At 40.4% G+C, this 19,946-nt stretch overlaps 1 protein-coding gene across 3 annotated transcripts in view; it reads left to right on the forward strand.

Moving 5' to 3' along the window:
* CDKAL1 (CDK5 regulatory subunit associated protein 1 like 1) overlaps positions 1-19,946 on the forward strand; it is a 658,258-nt gene that overhangs the window by 418,908 nt on the left and 219,404 nt on the right. For all 3 annotated transcript variants that reach the window (XM_019544002.1, XM_019543993.1, XM_019544000.1), the window contains one exon: positions 17,552-17,697. In XM_019544002.1, coding sequence (XP_019399547.1) covers positions 17,552-17,697 — 146 coding nt within the window. The remainder of the gene's footprint in view (positions 1-17,551; positions 17,698-19,946) is intronic.

Below are 19,946 nucleotides of genomic sequence, written 5' to 3' on the forward strand. Positions count from 1 at the left end.
CTTTGTCCTCTGCCCCCCCGTAACTTTGTCACTATTCAGCCCCTTCCCCTGCCCCCCCCACCCCAAGCACATGGATTTGAGGGGCAAATCTAAAAACAACAACTTTGAAGCAAACATACCTGTATTAACTTGCATATAGGCAAATTACTATGCTACCCATATGCTTTCCAGAATTGATTCATTTTACCTTCTCTGAAACTGCTACAAGTTTTAACATAGGTACTCCACAAATACATTTTAGCAGCACTTTTGTACCTACTTATTTGTAGTAGCAACTGTGCACGATATTAGTCCAAAGCAAAATGCTCACGATTTACCATATAGTTCATTGGGCTAGGCCCCAGCAAAGTCAACAATATTTCAAGCCATGGTGACCCTGTAGCTCAGTACTGCTCGATATGAGTGGGAGTGAAGAGGAAGTCAAAATGTATTGTTTAGTGGCTCACCATGACTTGAAAGAGAGTCAGCACTGAGGGAGACAGAGTGCAATGGGTACTACCATATATTTTATTCAGATGGGTTGCACTAACCTATCTTTGGTGTAGTTTCCCATCGGTATGTTTGCCCAGTAGGCGCCATGTGTGTTGTAGTCATGTCAGTGTTGGCTGCATTTCATCAAGCTTATATTTAGTTTCCATTACTGAGCACATGGTGCTTTTGGCAGTAGTTTAGTGATGGCTAATATATTTAGTGAAGTTTTTTGTATGTGATTTTAAGATGAGGAGTCTTTTCTTCTATGCTAACTGAGGGAAAAAAAACCTCATCTTATATTCAGGCAAGTCTGGTAATTCAAATTGGCCTGGTGCCAGCACCCTAGATACTCAGTTTATGTCTCAATCCACAAAGCCATTTCTTTTTTGCTTTTCGGCATCTCCACATGGGCTCATGTGTATTCTCTTAACCAACCTGGAGCATGCCCATTTAGAGATCTTTGTGAAATCACACCTAGGTGTTATAACATTCAAGCTGCCTTAGTGCACTTAAAACAAAAGCAGACTCAGAATTTCCCAAAAGGTCCAAGGGGCTTGGTTGATGGGAAACATTAAGCAGATAAATCATCTAATGTTGATTTTTTTTTTTTCTTTTTTTTTTTTTTTTCTTCTCGTCACAACTCAGTTTAGTATCCTCCTCTGTCCACTTGTTTGGTTCAGTCTCATATCAGGTTTCAGCCTGCTTCCATTTCCTCCATTCTTTATTATGGCTGACCCGAGCATCATCCTTTGAGCCAGTTGCTTGAGAGGAGGGGTTTTCTATTTTCAAGCTACTAGCAAATAACACTGCTTTTTTCTTTTCTTCTTGAAGTGTGTCTTGATCACTTACCAGGGTGACAATTCTTCTCATTTTAACTTAGCCTTGTGTTAACTTTTATACGTTATACTACAGATTCTTTAGGTTTTGAAATTTGTATTTCCTGTCTGTTTTTCTGTCTCTCCCTTCATGTCTGTCTTTCTCTTTCTCTTCTTCTCTCCCTCTCTTTCCCTGGCAGACATGCAGGTAAAGGCACTATGGGATTAGATGTGGGTTCCCCACAATCATGCTTCCTGCCATGCCACATGTGAATGGCAGGAGGTGTGATATTAGGATCCAGCATTAGATCCCATCTTGCCTTATTGCCAGTGTGGGAGAGCTTGGGATCATAGTCCTGGGTTCCACGCTGGTCCAGTGCACAGGCTGTGGGGTCAGTCAAAAACCCATGGGCCTAGTCTGGCGCACAGACTGTATGTTTGACAAACCCTTGGTCTAGATGAAGAGAATGTCAATACAGTAAAATCCCCATTCGGCATTCTGCTATTCAGAACACTCTACTAACCGGAATTGCCAGCTGGCTGAATGCGGAGGGGGAAAGCTCGCATGTGGTGGCCTCTGCCGTTGCCTGCCATCCTGCAAGGTTGTTGCTCTGCGTGCGGCTGCTGCTAGCCCCCACACCCTGCTCTGTGTTCAGCTGCCCTCGCTCTCCCCTCTTCCACCCTCCCTGCTCCACATCTGTCCAGAAACCCACGCTCCTCAGGTAACCGGCATTTTTAGATATTCAGCAGCCCTCATTCCCCACTCATGCCAGATAACGGGGATTTTACTGTAATAAGTTCTGATTAGTAGAGGGCGTTGAGCATGTTCATCATCCAAGTGCATAAATACTTAACTTTGTGCAGGAAAAAGCCCTGAAATGTTTTGGCCTAAAAGATTTTTAAATTTCCTAAAAATTTGAGTATGAAAGCAAGAAATAAGAAAGGTGTTTACCAAGCAACTTTAACTATTTCAGGTACTGCCCCCCAAATATTTATCTTATCTATATTTATACAAAGCTGTCATTTCAGTTGTATAGCTTCAGATGACAGTGGTATTATCATCATATAGTATCACTGTATACCAAACTGACATGCATTTGTATATTGTGTTTTAGGAATGACCTCCAGACAGGGACTTTTGTCATGGAGATACTGGCCTCACACCCTGAGAAACCTTTATTTTACATTAGCTTCTAGTGACTTTTGTGCTCTTTCACAACTATAATACTACAGAGCACAATACCAAAGGCCGCAGGAAAGAAGGATGTATTCTTTCAGCGGAAGATGCTCTGGAATGAGGATTGTTTGAAAAATGGGGGATACTGTGATTTTGAAATGTGTGATTGAAGGGTTCATGAAGGGTACTGCACTGAAGAGTCACATTGGCTAAGGACTGGGTGACTGAAAGCCAGCAAAAAAGGTTTCTGCACTATCTTTATTGATATCACAAATACACAGTTCTGAAGTATGCAGTAAATGCCTTTGTCTTGTAGAAAGAGCTGCATTTATCTCTAGCAACTTAGTGCCATTAAACTAAAGTGTAAGACCCACAATAATTTATTTCCCTTGTAGTCAAAAAAATATTCTCTTTCAGTTATTTTGTGCTTATTTCACATCAAGATTTGTCTGGCTGTACAGGACATCACATTTTGAGTGCGATGTGGTGCTTCCAAATCTGTATTTAAAGAAGGCAGTTCACACCTGCCATTCCCTTAAATGCTTAATTTCACATGACTAGATGAGTAGTCTTCCTTGTCACCTGTCAAAATGAGTCTATTTCAAACACCACCATACACCATCTGTGGGCCTTATCTTCGTTATTAATTCAGGACATTTCAATGATACACCAGCCATTGAGATGGAGTCTGCGTGGCAGTGTTGCCTTTGAATGCGTGAGGAATGCCAAGTGTGCTATGAGTCACAATAGTATTTCTTTGCTCTTTCGCTTTGATTCTTCATGTCAGCTCAGCGTTTGTGTTCTTTACCCTCATTGAAGCCAATATTCTACAGATGGATTCCCCAGACATGCCCTGACACAACACATAAAAATGTATTGCTGTACAATTGCTAATTTATTTTCCTTTTATTTATCATTGTTTTTCCTACTTACAGTGCATTAGATATTTTTGAACACTGTATAAATTGAAATTTTCAATAAACAAGGAGCATAGATTGATTTGAAATGCATTTATTAAAGAAATAATATACATGTATGTCTAAAGAGCAAATAAAAAGGCAGCAAGATTTCAGGAACTGAAACACCTTTAGGGCATTTATTCACTTTGTTTCTAGTATCTTTGTTGTCATTCTCCTAGACTGCTACATTGGAAAATGCCAATTAAAATCTGTTGATTTGACCAGAAAAATGAAAACCGTCAACATACATTTAAATAAATGAATACTTAAACCTCTAACCTTTTAATGCCATGAATTTTCTCATATTTTGTAATCAGTGGACCATTAAAATGTCCCTTACTGTAATTATAGATGTCTCTCTCTTCAAACTGTTTTTCCTAGTTGCAGGACAAATTAAAGATGGTTTAAAAATAAATTACTAGAAAATCTAGGATTGGACATTTGTAATTGGGGATTGTGAAAAGCAAACTGAAGCAGCTTGCAAAATTAATTTATGCAAGAGGCAACGATTTTTTGTGAGTGATCTCTTTTATTTCACAAACTGCCCAAATCTATCCCAACTATGAAGTTGGTCCAATAAATATCACCCACAAAAGTTCTTGTCTTTTGCATATGTCCATGGCTACAACATCACTCCAGCACTACCAAAATTTATTTATAAAATTGCTTGCCTTCTATCTCGTGTTCAAACTCTCCATTTGCATCTTCACCTTCACTTACCATTTTTGTTTCAGATAATCACTGTATCTTTTCCGTGCACCTCCCTTTTTATACTCCTAATATACTCCTGTTTCTCCATTGCCTTCATTTCTTAACACAGTCTTCCTCTTTTGGTCTGCCAACAGACTAAATTTCATTTAAATCTGTTCCTGTGCAATCTGCCTGTTGGGTGGGTAGGTATGTTGATAATGTTATTGGATCTCTTCTGTTTTGAGGTAAACCTTGTCTTGTCAAGCCATGCACTGCCTAATCTAGACACCTCTGGCAATGTCAGCTTGTCTCAAACTATGGTACATGTACCATTTGGTGGTGAATAAGCTGAAAACAAGAGGCATATGAGTTGGTTTAATGTCAGACAGAGAACGTATTAGAATTCTGCTGATCAAAATGATGCATGATATGTAGAGAACTTAAAAATTGTAGTTCTTACTTAAGTTTTAGAACTGCTTGTTTATATATTGTACAGTAGCAGACGTGTTGCTGCTAAATATCTCCTTTTTACACATGATAGCAAAACACATTTTGGGGGTGGTAGGAGAAGAGCGTTCACATTTCTCTAAAACTGTCCCAGGTTTTCTTGTATGTTGTATAGAAATAGTTGCCTTGGATTCAGGACTTATTTCTTGAGTCTCATTTTAAATATACCACTGCAAGGCAAAACTGATATATTTTACACACTGCCCTCTGTTAAGTTATTTTTAACAAGCTGTGGATAAAAAATCTTGTTTAAGAAAACGATTTTTTGTGAAGTAACACTTCGTTTGACCAGTTAAAACCATGAATGTTAACTGCAGCATAATTGCTGATTTTGCTAGTATCTCTTCTCCCCCAGCCCCCTTTATTAGATGACTGAAGATTGAAGAGTATTTGAATGCAGAGATCCACTCTTAATCTTGTGTTCAGTGTCAGGTCCTCTGTCAGTTACTTGTAATACCATCTGCCCACAGTAACCCTTTTGAGCGCAGGCTTATTTCATTGGGGGTTACTGAAGAAAAAAATCAGCATTAATTAAGTCTCTTGAATGTTCTGTGACAAGTTTTACTAGCACAAGACAATACAGTTCTGCTAAATAAAATGCATATTTTAACAGTAAGTATTGGCTTCAGGACACAAGGTCAGAGGATAATGTCAGTAACACCAACAAATCTATACCTTACACAATAAACTATCTGTTCTTTTTTTTTAATATTTGCACTTTCATTAATAATCAAATGAGATATCACTTTCCCAGTTATTTATATTCTAATAGGTAATTACAGTTCTACCAGCCACCATCCGAGCTGTTTTAAAAGCCTCTATTTAGTTTAGATGCATAAAATGCTTTGTTTTCTGTGATAGATGAGCTGTCACATTCACTGTGCTAGGCAACATCATCTGCATAATCTTCAGTAAGACTGCTTGCTTCATTAGGCTTTAGCGTTTCTTTAAAAAAAAAAAAAAGGTTTGATTTTTTTGGTGATTATTCTCTGATTTTTAGAAAATGTGTAAAATGAAATTAAGAGTAATGTATTCTAGAAACTTCAGTAATACTGCAGAGTAATATTGGGTTTTGGACATTTGCAATGCTATAAATTGGAGAAAAGGAAGTATAGTTTCTCATTTAGCGTTATGCATTAAATTAGTTTGGTTATGTTCAACTTATAAGAATGAAACATTGAACTGTTTACACTATATTTTAAAAGTTTGTACCGTTTTATTATTGAAGCATATTTTCATTTTATCTTTTTGTGAGATCTTGGGTCAATTTGGAGAATTAAGGCTTTTATGAAACTTTAAGAAACTGATAGCATTTGGGTAAACCTCAGGTCTTGATTCTGTTCTCCTATGATTTTTACTCCAGTATAAAATAAAAAAACTCCAGAAACCTAACTTTTGAAATGTGCTAATGTAAAATCAAAATTAGTCCTTTACTGTGTGGAATCTTCTTGGGACTGATCTGCTGCAGCTGAATCCTGATTAGGTGTTAGATTCTTGACCCTCTTTACAGAGACTATCAAATATGTTATAATGTAGTAGACTTAATAGTTTAGTATTTGTGAACAAATGTGTAGTATAGACAGGACTATCAAACTCATTTCACTTATGACCTGATACAGATTTCTGAAGGTAAGGGCTTAGTACTGTATCTTAAGCCTGTCAGAAGAGAATCTGATGTCAGGTCCCTGTAACCTAATGTGCTGGGCCCCAACCATAACATTGGACAATGAAAAGGGACCCCCTCAATGTTTTTGCAGGATATTGTTTCCCTCATCTCCATCTTTTCTGCTTCATTTATGCATGGAATGAATGGGTTGAGATTCTGGCTTCCTGTGCAGGATTGGGAATACAGGTAACATGTTGCACATTATCCATCCTCAGGTTTGTGAAACCTGGGGGCCATTGATGCCCAGTTGAATTTTTACTGGAATAACCCTGGCAAGTAACATGATGGGGAGTTCCTTGCTGTTAATAGTTCCAAAGAAGTTAGGGCCTCCACATATAACCATATTGTGTCATTGTTGCTATATCTGCATAGATGATCACATCTGTTCCTGGACTGCATAACAACAGCACCACTTAAAACATAGATCACAGCCACTTGATTCTCATCCAGATTCTGCTAGTAGTGCCAGTCACCACCTATTTTTAATATGCTTCTGAAAGGCAACTGTCAGCAGAGACCTTTCATTACATGACCCTATCTAACATCTGTCAGAAGGGGAAAAAAATTGAGAGATTATCCATATGGGAACATGGCAAGTGTTTCTTTAGATCTGGATTTTGGAAAAGACTGAACTTCTTTATCTGGGTAGCAGTTATTAATGTCAGTGTTCCTTTCATATATGATGGGGCTAGAGTAATTGAGTGTGTCTAGGTTAGGCTGGTAGAAATATACACAGTTCAAAAAGCCTGCTGATTCTGTCATACAGATGCAAGTATATTGATTTTTATTGTCTGAGTGATTCAGTTCTAATGTGCAGGCTATCACTAGAAATAGAGTGATTGATTTACTTTTTTTAAATGATTGGTTTACTGAAAATTGTGTGTTGTAATTGTTATGACAAACTATACTGACTAGAAAAAATCTTTTTGGCAGTGTCCATTATGTGCTAATGTACCACCGATGTTCAAGTAACTTTTTATTCATTTTTTATCATGTAATTGGCATTCTAACAGATTGCAGGAATGATGTTTCAGGGTCTGAACTCTGTAAAATCCGTTTCAAATGAAATCTCTCAGCCCTTTTGAGCCTAGGTTGAATCTCTTCTTTGTGTACAGCTAGCATTCTTTCATATAGTTATTAGTAGATACATCAGTATAGAGAAAAAAGTAATCAGCTGTTTCTATCATGATTAAAGACAGGAGTTTCTTTTCACAATCTTATAGGTTCAAAATGCTGTTCTTTTATTGCATCCAGATGGGAATAAAAAAAGTTTTGTACTACATTTTTTCCTACTCGTAAGAATATATAATTATTTCTGGTAATGCAAAGTACTTTGTAAAATGTAAACAGGAAACATGTTAAGAATGTAGAGATACTGTCAAGTTAGAACTAAATGTTTATTCACAGCATCCTTTGGGTTCTCTCTGAGCTACTTACTGATAGTTTTATTATGTGGTGAGGTCTAACTTTGTATTCAGTGCATGCTGTAGGGATGGCTATGAAGCTTAGCAGAGTATAGCTCTTCAGTACAAAGCAGACTCGTGGAGTGAAGTGCATGGGTGAAGTTTTAGGAAGATACAACTACGTTAAACTTGGATATCTTAAAGTTTGAGCATTTTCTGGTAACTTTTCATACGCTGTTCCATTTTCTCATGAACCAACTGCAGATCCTTGTTTTCTTGTCATAAGTAGAAATTTAAGGAAATGGCATGAGTGACAGAGAAAAAATACCTGACTAGTCAGGATTTCTTTCTTGGCTCTGTCCATATTACTAAAAACTTTTAAAAAAATGCATTCAGGTTAAGGGGTTTGACCTGTAATGGGAAATTATTTTATCAGCAGAGGTTTATGACAGCTGAATGTGTACAGACAGGGTCAACTGAGTTTGTACAATTTGAGTTTGGTAAGGTTCCTTTTTATCTCTCACTTCCTATTTGTTAAAGTTATGAGGAAAAGCTAAGTAGGAAGATGGACTAAATGACTTCATGTGGACTTTTCCAGCTCTTTGAGCGTATCCTATGAATTGTCTGCATGATTTTGTAGGAGTGCAACTTAACTAAATCATCTAACTTTGAATCTGAATGAAGCAGGGGTATAGTATGAGTAGTTCTGCTGCACTTGCATTGCTAAAGAATTATGATCAGACAGTTGTATCCTAAGAGTTTAAATTTGTATACTTTAATATAATATCAGTACAGTTGTTGTATCTGTCACTCCTTTCATTGAAGACTGGTAGTGCCACTGCCTTGCTTTTCAAAAGAAAGAAAAAAGGGAAATGTTACTCAAATGCTGCTCAGAAGAGCAACACTCACTCCAAAATCAAGTTCAGTTATTTCATTGCTGTGTTAGAAAGCTAAGTTTGGTTAATAACTGATGAAATATAATGGCATATGAATGGTTTGTCAAGTACGTCTAAAGAAGATTAATTCCTTACTTTGAGTCAAAACCTTGAGGAAATCATGTTTGTCCTTGCTAATTAGATACCTTGAAACTTTGTACAATAAAGTTGTAAATCTCTGACTTTCTCAAAAATAACAAATCCTTTAAAAGAAGTATATCTCTTAACTTGCACATGATTCTTTAAAACATTTTGAAGGCAAACCTTGGTAGAGGACTGTTCAGATGGTATACAGCCTCCCCTTCAACAGGAGTCTGCAAGTACCCAGCAACAAACCTAAAATTAAGTGCTTTTAACTGCACAATTGCCAGGGTAGATGGGATGTCCTTTTGGCGTTCTCTGCTGGGATGGGCCTTCAAAGAGCTGCTGGCTGGGGATTAATGCTGTTCCCTCCATGGAAACTTGTGGGGATCAGGTAATAGTGGCTGTGTACAGCCATCCATTCCTATCAAAATACATTTCTTCCAGTAGAAAAATAGCCTAGGAGGTAGACTGTACAAGCAAACTTCCCAGCCGGGAGCACTAGAGGGCTGCTCTGTGGGAGGTCTCCTTCCCCCACCATTAAGAGAACCTGTGAATTGACAGCCTGCCCTCTCCCCTACCTGGATAAGGGCCAGGCTGTTATGCAGCAGTTGGCAGCTGGTAAAAAGCAGCAGGTGTCACAGGTAGCTGGATAGGGTTGCACCCCTATCTTACCACTCAGCTGACTGGCAGGAAGGGGCCATTCTCTCATGGTGGTAACCTTCCCAGTTCTCCCCTGCAGTAGAACAGCTTCTGCTCTTTCCACTTCTCTGAGCTGAGTTGGAGGAGTGAAAGAGGGGAAGAGCACTCAGCCATTGCAGCTTGCCTTGCCCTGCACTTCTTTAGGCTGTCTGAGAGCAGTGCAAGTAAGGCAGGGGCATTTTGTCATGGCAGCAAGGGTCTCGAAACTTGCTGCAGCAAAACAGTAGCCTTCTTTGTGCTGCTCAGCTCCAGGTTAGCTGAGTGGCAGGGACAGCATTGGAAAAGCCAGTATGGCTCAAAGCTGAGTATGCAGAAGCTTTCCCTGAGCCAGACTCTCGGCTCCTCCTACCTTTTAAATTGCTGCCCCCACAACTCAGCCAAGCAGTGGGAGGAAGCAAGAAGAAGCTGGTCCGGCTGAGCGGTGGGTGGGCAGAGTGCAGTGCTCCTTCCACTTGGTGCCTGGCAGCCAAGCAGAGGGAGAGGTGGGGCAAAGCCCCTCCTAATTCTGACACAGGGAAGTCAGGTGTGAGAAGCCAAGTGGGAGCAGCCGCCTCCTCCAGTTCTCTCCCAGTGTACAGGATAAGTGAGAGTAGCTACCCTGCATGTTCTCCAGATTGGTGATCCCAGTTTCAAGAAGGCACAGGAGCCTTTTCTCTAGGTCTACTCCTTCTCGTCCCTGGGAAGAGTTAAACTGGGAGAAAGTGTGTGGCCAGGAGCGGCCATTTTTGCTCCTGGAGGAAAAGCTTGCATGTCTGTACATTTGTTTGTTTTCTCCCAGGAGGATGGTAATTCTCCTGATAGAAGCTGAACATTTGTACATAGCCAGTATCATTGCCTACCCTGGCAAATCTCTAGGGCTACAAGGAGCAATTTATACACTTCTCTTCCAGTTTCTCATAATCTCACCATCTTTGTGTATATAATATGTACAAACCCTGTATGTGTGTCTACTGTACATACATGTGCAGGCTCTCTCTCTCTCTCTCGCTATCCTCACAGATAATTAACTTTTTAAAACATACATTTGGCTTGACACTGAGGGACCTGTGCGTCTCTTTCTAATACAAGCTAGTACTGTGGAAATGTCAGTGACATTTATCAGGACAGAGGTGACCAGCTGATGCATTCCCCCAGGATTTTTAACTTCTTGATCTTATACTTGTGGTTCTTTCTGTGAAAAGTCAGAGGCCTGTAGTGACAGTTGAGGAGAAGTTCAGTTAATTAAAGCTGGGAATCTTTTGACATATTAGCATGGAATGGAGCAAAATGAGTTTATTAACTGAACATAACCATGTTCTTGATCCTGATACAAATCTGCAACCGTGATTGCAAGGATCATAGAACCCCTGTGTGGTTTCCATGAAAGCTAATTAGAACCAGCAGTTTTGGCTGGGGACTTATATTAATATAGCTGCTGTGAATGCATATAATGTTAACTCTTCCTTCCTCAGTGCATATAGCTGAAAGTTTTCTGTTTGCAAATTGTGCTTTTATAAAATCATATGCAGATTACATTGATTTTCTGTGAGTTATTGGGAGAAAATTGTATGATACTTCTCTTTGGAGTGGTCGATGCAGAAAACTGCGTACTGATTTCTGAGCATTTGAGACTCATGTTTTTCCTCCAAAAACTTGATTAAAAAAATGAAAAGGAAGATTTTCAAATAATCACAGAATTCCGGGAGCTAGGGCTTTTAAGATAAATATTCTGAAACTTGCTATAAAATCATGGGAGTTGACAACAGTGCAGTTGTGTACCTGTACAGCTTATCATATCAATAATTTATTTCTAGCATGTTCAAACCATGCAACACCCTAAAAGGATCTCATGCTGCAGCACCCTGGTTGCAAATCACTGCATGTAACCTGCTTTTGCTGGAAGATAGGAGCTATCATCCTGTGGGGCTACACTGGAGCTGCATGATGTACATCCTGAGAAGGAAGCATTAGTAGTGGCAGTGTCTATGGGCATTTTCTTTTGTCTGCTATATGGCAACAGGAGTCTCCTTATTTGTGCAACTCTGTTGGCACCACTGCTGAGGAGCTTGCAGTGTTGCACTTGAAGTATTTCTGGCAAAACTTGAGTTCTGCTGACAGAACACTCTGAAAGAAACTAGGCCTGAGATAACAGGGTGATTTCATTCAGCTGCATATACCTGTTATATGCATCTTGCCTTGCCAGTATTTTAATATTTTTAACAATATACACTGTATTTTAAATTACTTAGTTTATCTGGGGCAGCCAAGATGTGCCTACCAAATAAGATAACTCCCGTTATTCATTATGCTGAGCTGAGGGCAGGTGTGGCCAGGCCCCAGCAGGACGCTCTGATTAGGGAGGGATGTAAACCCCCACTCTGCCTGCAGTCCCAGGCTTCTCCCTGCTTGCTGCTCAAGGGGCGGGAGTGTTGCCAGATCCCAGCCCCCAGGTAGCATTCTGAGGCAAAGGGGGGAGGGAGGGGTGTTGTGCAGTGCAGGCATCTGTTGATGATACTGAGCTTTTCAGTTTCCCTCTCACTGCTTCTTCATACCATCTGCAAACCTGATAGGTGAGGGAGCCAGCAGGGGGCTGATAACACAGCATTTATCAGCCCATCAACAAAACAAAAGCCTCCCTTATTAGTTCAAGCTCTTCTTAAACAGCTTTTTCCAAGGAAGGACCAGAGGGATATTACCTATTGATTAGTTCCATAAAGCCCCGATCAGATACTTCTGTTTACCCATCCCAGTGAAATTAGGGACACACACATGCATACATGTGTGCATCTACACCCCTCAGCATTAGCTAGCATACCACATGCCTAGGGTCCATGGGTCTGGGGTCTGTGCTGTGGGAGATGGAAGGAAGGGAGATGGGAATCCCTGCTTGAGCAGTGAGAAGCCAGGCAGACCCTGCTGTGCTTGCAGTCTGTCAGAGCTCTGGCTAGGGAGCAGAGGGGCAGGACTAGCTCTGTTCTCTGGATCAGACAGCCCAGCCCAACCCAGCCCAGGGCTGCAAAACATCTGGGTTGCTAGGGGACTCTGGTTTAACTTAAACTAGGAAGGGGTCTGGGACAGACATTGCATAAACCAGTTGGATCCAAATCAGTTAAGTCTGATGCTACATTCAACCAGGTTTATCTTAAACCAGTTTCAGCCATTTTGAAACTGGTTTATGGGCACTGAATTCATGTTCTTTTACAGGTTTAAGCCAGTTTCTGATCGCACAAACTAGTTTGTGCAATGTCTGTCCCTAGCCAGAAAGTGTCTATTCCTCAGAGAGTGTTTTTTTTAGTACTTTCCAAAAACCATACAATTTGAGACAGATGTTCCACTTTCAGTTGTCAAGCCCCACATCTGTGCTCATGAGCCAACTTCTAATCAGAGCCCATCTGCATACCTGAATTTCTTCATGACCTACTACCTCATCATAAGTGTCATGGGCAGTCATAGCTCCTAGTTTGGGAACCTGTGTTTTAAGAGTTGGGCACCCAAGAATGGAAAGGCCCCAAATCTATTTTCAAATCCATGGTCAAGACTGGGGAAATACTGGGATAAAACATAAATGTATTCTTTGTGCCTAACTAAAGAAATGGTGATGTTAGCCATAATGTGTAGCCAAAACAGGAGATGGGGTTGTATGTGTGTAAATACAAGTAAATATAATTAAACAGCTCTGTTTGAAGTAACCTGAAAGTTGAAAGCAATTCTCAGTTTTCAGTCTATGACTTTTCATCCAGTTTTTTTTTAATTAGCACTTAGAAGACATTATCAATGTTTCATTTTTTATTTATGTTTTTATTAATTAGACAGTTTAGCTACAGGGAAACTAATCTTTAGTTGAAATTATAGTTAACATATTTTTGTAGCAGGCTTACCTTTTTGGAGCTTGGGTTGAGTCCCAGGATCAAGGGTCTGGTGTTTGATTGGTGGAGCACACCCACCAATCCAGAGGCAGCACAAGGGAAGCAATGCCTCACCCTTTTCTGAAGGGAGGGGGCAAGGAGCAGCTGGACCTGAATCAGAACTGCACCAGCCTTGTCCGGGGAACTTTGGGGGTGGACCCCTGAGGAGTAAAAAAGAGGAGCGTGCTCAGCAGGCTGGAGAGACAACGAGGGATGGTGAGGAGAGAGGAGATCCAGAGACAGCCTCCCCGCATGATCCGGGGACAACAGGGCAGACCCTACAATGAAAGACTGTGGGACCTGAACCTGTTCAGCCTTCACAAGAGAAGGCTGAGGGGGGACCTGGTGACCGTCTATAAACTCACTAGGGGGGACCTGAAGGGTTTGGGGGAGACGTTGTTTCCCCTAGCGCCCCTGGCATAACAAGGAATAATGGCCACAAGTTGTTGGAGAGCAGGTTTAGATTAGATATCTGTAAGAACTACTTCACAGTTAGGGCGGCTAGGACCTGGAACCAGCTTCCAAGGGAAGTGGTGCTGGCTCCTACCCTGGGGGTCTTTAAGAAGAGGCTTGATGCCTACCTGGATGGAGTCATCTGAGCCAAGTTTTTCTCCTGCTCAGGCGGGGGGTCAGACTTGAGGATCTACAAGGTCCCTTCTGACCCTACTTCTATGATTCCTTGGGACCCTGCCTCAGCTTCAGTGGTATGCAAATCAGTGCATAGGGATCAGGCTCTAATAGCCTCTTGGGCAACTTGAGCCTGCGAACCCAGCAAACGGATGGGCAGTTGGTGTGCAGATTGGCACGTGGAGAGCTGCCCCTGGGAGCAGGTCGAGGCTGCTGAGGCCCTGCACAGTGTGCAGATCGGCACACGGAGAGCTGGCCCTGAGAGCAGCTCACAGCTGCTTGGGCCTCACAGTTCAGCATATGGGTAACCGCCTTGGAAGCAGCTTGCAGCTGCTCACATTAGCCCTGGCTCTGGCAGAGTGACCGGAGCCCCGCAGTGTGGCTCCACTTTTAACTAAAAGAGCCCTGGTGCCCAAAGCGGGGCCTAGGAATGGGGGGAACCCCTGATGTGAGACTGGGAAGTCAGAGCCTGGAAGGCCTTGGCTCCTGCAAGAGAGTGAGCCCTGGTTACTGGGGAAGCGACAACATGGAGAGGGTCCACAGGAGGGCCACTCACATGATCAGGGGGCAGCAGGGCAGGCCCTACGAGGAGAGGCTATGGGACCTGAACCTGTTCAGCCTCCACAAGAGAAGGCTGAGGGGGGATCTAGTGGCCTGTTACAAACTAGTCAGAGGGAACCAGCAGGCATTGGGGGAGTCCCTGTTCCCCCGAGCACTGCCAGGAATGACTAGAAATAACGGTCACAAGCTGGCAGAGGGTAGATTCAGACTAGATATCAGGAGGCGCTACTTCACAGTCAGGGTGGCTAGGATCTGGAACCAGCTTCCAAGAGAAGTGGTGCTGGCTCCTACCCTGGGGGTCTTTAAGAGCAGGTGAGATGAACACCTGCTTTCCGACCCTACTAACTATGAAACTATTTTGAGGTTGTCATGTTAAGGGCTATATAATTAGAGGTATTCTTTGGGGGAGGTTTATATGGTTTGTGTTTTAATGTCTGTGTGTGTGTATATTGGTATTGTTATTCATGAAGGTTTAAAGAAATATTATGGTTAAGTTACTTGTGCTATATATGTGTATATCCCTATGTGTTAATTGTTTTGTATAGGTTGCAAGTTATTTGGTTTATATTTGGCAAGTTATTTGGCATTATATATGAATTGTGGAATATTATATATAGTATTATATATTAAGCCTTGTAAATATTCTATACTTTATATTAAGTATCTGTATTTATTCTTGTAATAAATTGTACATAGTTAAGTATTTGGTTTTGGCCTAGTTCTAGAGAGTGGGGAAGAAGCCACTCTAGTAGTTGACACCCTTCCTCAGCACCCTGCCTGCTTGACTACCATCACTGTCATCAGAGGACAGGGCACACCCCCCAGGTATATCCGGGTTATGTTTCCATAGGGCTTTTTTTCCCCAAGAGAAACCTGTTGTTTTAAAAAAAACTTAAAAATTTTCTTAGTTGTAGCCTGAGGATGCAGTGGCAGGTTGATTAAGGCCCACCTTAGATCTTTCGAGTCATGAATTCAAGGTTTGCTCTGCATTTATGATAAAAAGCCAGTCAGTCCAGCCCTGGTGGCTGCTACACTGTTCAAATTTGGGTACTGGAAGTGATGCTAACCACATTGTCACATTGTTTTTTTTCCTTTGCCTTTGATGAAAAAAGGTGGCACATCTTAGCTGTTCTTGCCCAAGTGAGGGCTTGAGCAGACCATGACTGATTGATAACATAAGATTGTTTATAAAGAGATATGAAAGTCAAGTCATAAACACATTCTGTAATGCCAGAAACAAAATTATCTGCTAATCTGCTTGTTACTGTAGGCTCTATATAGTCATACCTTCTTAAACATGTAAAGTTTTTTAAAAGAATACAAGAATAAAGTATGTCCTGGAATAAATAACAGAAGTTTTGTTTAACCCTTCAGCCTGCCCATTCTCCTCCGTGTTTATTCCATTATAACCTTGTGTTCCCAACTGGTCACTATATACTGTAATCCCTTCTAAAACAATTCTCTTTTAATTTTCTAGTTTCTTTTTTAATTTAGAACATAGGTGATGCCTTCTGGTAGCAACGTGCCAGTGCCCTGATACAAGGTTGGCCAAGGGGCATGGGCAGACATTCTTTTGAAGTACTTCAAATCCTACTCCCGTGTGACATGCTTCAAATTTGGGCTACTTCATTGTACTAATGTACAGGCCCCTCCGAGCTGAAGCTCTTCAGAATGGGCTTGAGTCTATACTGTGAAAGAGCTCTGCGGTTAGAGGGCAGGAGCGCAGAGAAGATCATGCCTTTTGGGCCCAAATCTCCAGAGGCTCCCACAGGCCGCTGAATGGAGAGGAGGGAGCCTATTGGCTGTTTGCTCCCTTGGCTTGTGCTATGTGCTTGCTGCCACTGTAGGCTTGGTCAGGAATGCTCATCAGGTACAAGAGCAGGGTTGTCACCCCAGGAAGCCAGAATGGATGCCTACTATTTTTTTTGCCCAGCAGCTCCTGGCCAAGCAATGACAAGAGGTGCAGAGTCCTGACTTAGATGAGCATGATTTGCATGCTCTGCCAGATTATTTGCTGGCTGACAAGACATCAAAATTGCAGTGCAGAGCACTATGACCCAAGATCCTGGAAAGGTGCCTCCTATGAGATTTGCTACCTGGTATACACTGCTAATGCAAGAATGCCCAAAGATGATACTATACCGAAAGATGATCTTCCCTGGGACAATTTGGCATCCATGTATTGGCATATTTGTTCCAGGGAGCACAGCTGGCACGAGTACATGATCTTGGGAACATGGGATGATGAGTAGTGGTGGGAGAACTTTAGGATGAGCTATGCCACTTTCATGGAGATCTGTGCCGACCTAGTCTCATTGCTTGAGCAGCAAACCAGAGTTCTGAACCTTCATCTTTTGAGTGCTCTGAAGACAGTTGGAGCACTTCAAATGTTACATCTGTCTGACCCTTGGGTGGCTGTGGCTTTTCTAATATAAATACATAATAGAAAAATGTTCCAGGTGAAATGTTATTAGGAAGGATTTGTTGTTCCTAACTTTGTTGTTGCAAAAGGTGTTAACTGTACTGTAGAACAGAATCTGTTACATAATGGGGAAGCAGGTCTGCAGTTGATGAACCAATTGCTAACTGAGGAAGGGTGAATCTTAAGAATTCTCAAGTTAGAGACTAAAGGAGACGCACTCTTTGTAATGCGTGGGAATCGATTCCTCTCTGACTAATGAGGAGCTACTCATTGTTTTCTGAAACTCCAAACAGCCATTTCTGAAGGCAATGCTCAAGCATTTGATTTATATAGGTTCAAAGCTCCAGAGTTCTTCACTTCAGTGTTTGCATTTAAATTGTATTAAAGGTCTTCAACAACCAATGCATGTTAGAGGACATCACCTTACTGTTACCTTTTATTTAGAGTTTAGACATAAATCTGAAATATTGCTGCTAAACGTTTCCTCTTATTTTTGCTCTCATGAGCGAGCGCCATAACTGAGTTTTGGGGGGAGAATTAGAAGCTCACTACTGACCCTAATTAGCATGTGTGAATTGAATATGATTTTTGTACACTGATTTTAAAATTTAAGTAAATAGCTTTTTTTTTTCCCCTTCTGACCATTTTTAGGAAATGGCAAAGATTCTCAATCATCCAAGAGTATATGCTTTCCTCCACATACCAGTTCAATCTGCTTCTGACAGCGTGCTCATGGACATGAAAAGAGAATACTGTGTGGCAGACTTCAAACGGGTAGTGGACTTCCTTAAAGAAAAGTAAGTCTGTTAATACTCAAGAAAATACCAGCATTCCTTTTGCCATGTCAAGAACATGTGGCTGAAAACACAGTTACTTGCAACCTCGTAATTAAGGTACAAAAAAGAATGAGCTTCTTTAAGCTTTCAAAGTTTTCTATAAAGCCCCTTGATGTGGTTTACTCCTTTGCCTGAGTTTTATAAATACCTTGTGTTGCTGCGTGACATGCTTTTAATTTGTCAATAGGTTCCTAATCTTTTTTTAAATAATGTATTTTAGATTATATGTAGTAATTCAGGCATAAAAATAGACTGCTTGAAGTGTGCTTTGCTGAAGTTTCCTTTAATGTGGCTTTTTAGTATTGTATATTTTGCATGCTGGATGTGGTCCAGCTCATGATAAAATGAATGGACATTTTACTAAGTATTTAGTTCTGTAATGGGGATAAATGTACTTTTGTATTCCAATACCCCAAGTTTGCTTTAAGTAATTGTGATAGTTTCTGGCTGGGTAGCCATTAGAATTCTTTTCCATCGAAATAGAATACAGGGTAAATGTGTGTCTAAGCATATTTTTATATATATTAACACAAAAACAAAAGCTATGTCCCCCATCTTAAAAACACCTATAATAGCCGATTATATTTACTTTAGTCTTCAATTAAATATTTTTTTACTTGGACTATCAAGCAATACTAAGAATTACTTAGGAAAATATACTATGGCAATAAATATCTTAGATTAAGTTCCTTGGAATATTTTCATTAGGTATTTCTTCATGGAATGATAGGAAACTCATAGGCTGCAAGGATTGGTAATTTTGCCTTATTGGGCTATCTTTATCCCTTTTCTTTTTTAGAATGAGTTGTGTTTTCTTTCTTTGTGGCTTGGGTATTCCATCAAGCATTCATACACGGTGAAAACTAATTTTTTGAGATCCTTGTCACTGGAATCTAGTAGTGTGACTACATAATGTATGAAATCCAGATAGCTCCTTGGGATATGAAACGGGTTAAAAAAAAAGAGAGAACAGTTCTTTCATTGGACTTTTTGGATAGTCTCATGTAGTTTGAGTTAATTGCAATCAAACTGTTTTGAGAGAAAAGGTTGCATCTAGTATTTCTCATCATCATCTTTTTTCTTATGGCAAATCAGATGTTTTTCAAACATTGGTACCAGGCTAGTGTGTGTGTGTGAGAGAGAGAGTTTTTAATTAACAGATATTTTGGCACACTTAACTGGGAACTATGTCAGTATATCTGAGCTGACTTGAAGCTGATTCATTATTCTCTTCAGTAGTTTCAAAGTTGGCAGTTAATATCATAACAGCAGCTGGATTTTAGATAACCTAGTAGAGCTGGCACATGTTGGGGCATATGGGAATTTATTAAATCATGCAGCCTTTGCAAAAAAAAATGCGTGAATTACTTAATATCCAAATTTAAAACAGCTGGTAATTGAAAATACAATAATCTATGACATAAGTCATTTTCCACACACCGTTGTTACTTTTGTAGTAAATTAAGTAAGAAAAATAGCAACAGAGTTGATGCCTTAATTTTCAGATAGTAAAAATAACATTTTATTAAAAATCTATCAGATTATGTATTGTTCTCATTAGGGAATGGTCTCTGAATACCATGATGGAAAATTTCTTCCAACATATGGCAACTGGATGAGGTAGCTATGCAAGACTGAGAGAGATGTTTTGGATATTTGAATGTATGCACATCTGTAAAACTCATTAATTTTTTTTTCCATGCTGTTAAGAGCAAGGTATCTTATTTGCAGTTTCTTCTCTCATGGTAGCAGCCAGCTATGACATTCTCATGTAGACATTCCCATAAAGATTTCTCAGCAAAAGAATTGCCTGGACATAACATTGTTTCAGACATTTACAGAGTCTATACCCAGAGTTGCTGATATTAAGTATGTGTTTGAACTATTTTAATAGCCAACAGGGGATGGTTTCCTCTTTATTTCACACGCATACACAACAAACCTATTTTTCCCCTGTCTTCCCACTCAGGACTGTAAAGAGAAGCAGAAACTTAAAGCATATACTAACACAGCATACAACCAAGAGTTCCAGAAAAGGCATTATTCTTCATAAAATCAGGCATCCATCATTTCTGCATATCCTCCTACATTTGACTCATAACTAGGAACCTACCAAAATCGTGATTTTCATGGACAGTGTGATTTTGGGCAGGCTCTGTGAAAAAGTTCAGGTTGCACACTTTTTGGCACGCTTGCTGCAACCCCCTCCC

The sequence above is a fragment of the Crocodylus porosus genome, unplaced genomic scaffold, assembly GCF_001723895.1.
Source record: "Crocodylus porosus isolate Cpor-Errol unplaced genomic scaffold, CroPor_comp1, whole genome shotgun sequence".
In the NCBI taxonomy this organism is placed as follows: domain Eukaryota; kingdom Metazoa; phylum Chordata; order Crocodylia; family Crocodylidae; genus Crocodylus; species Crocodylus porosus.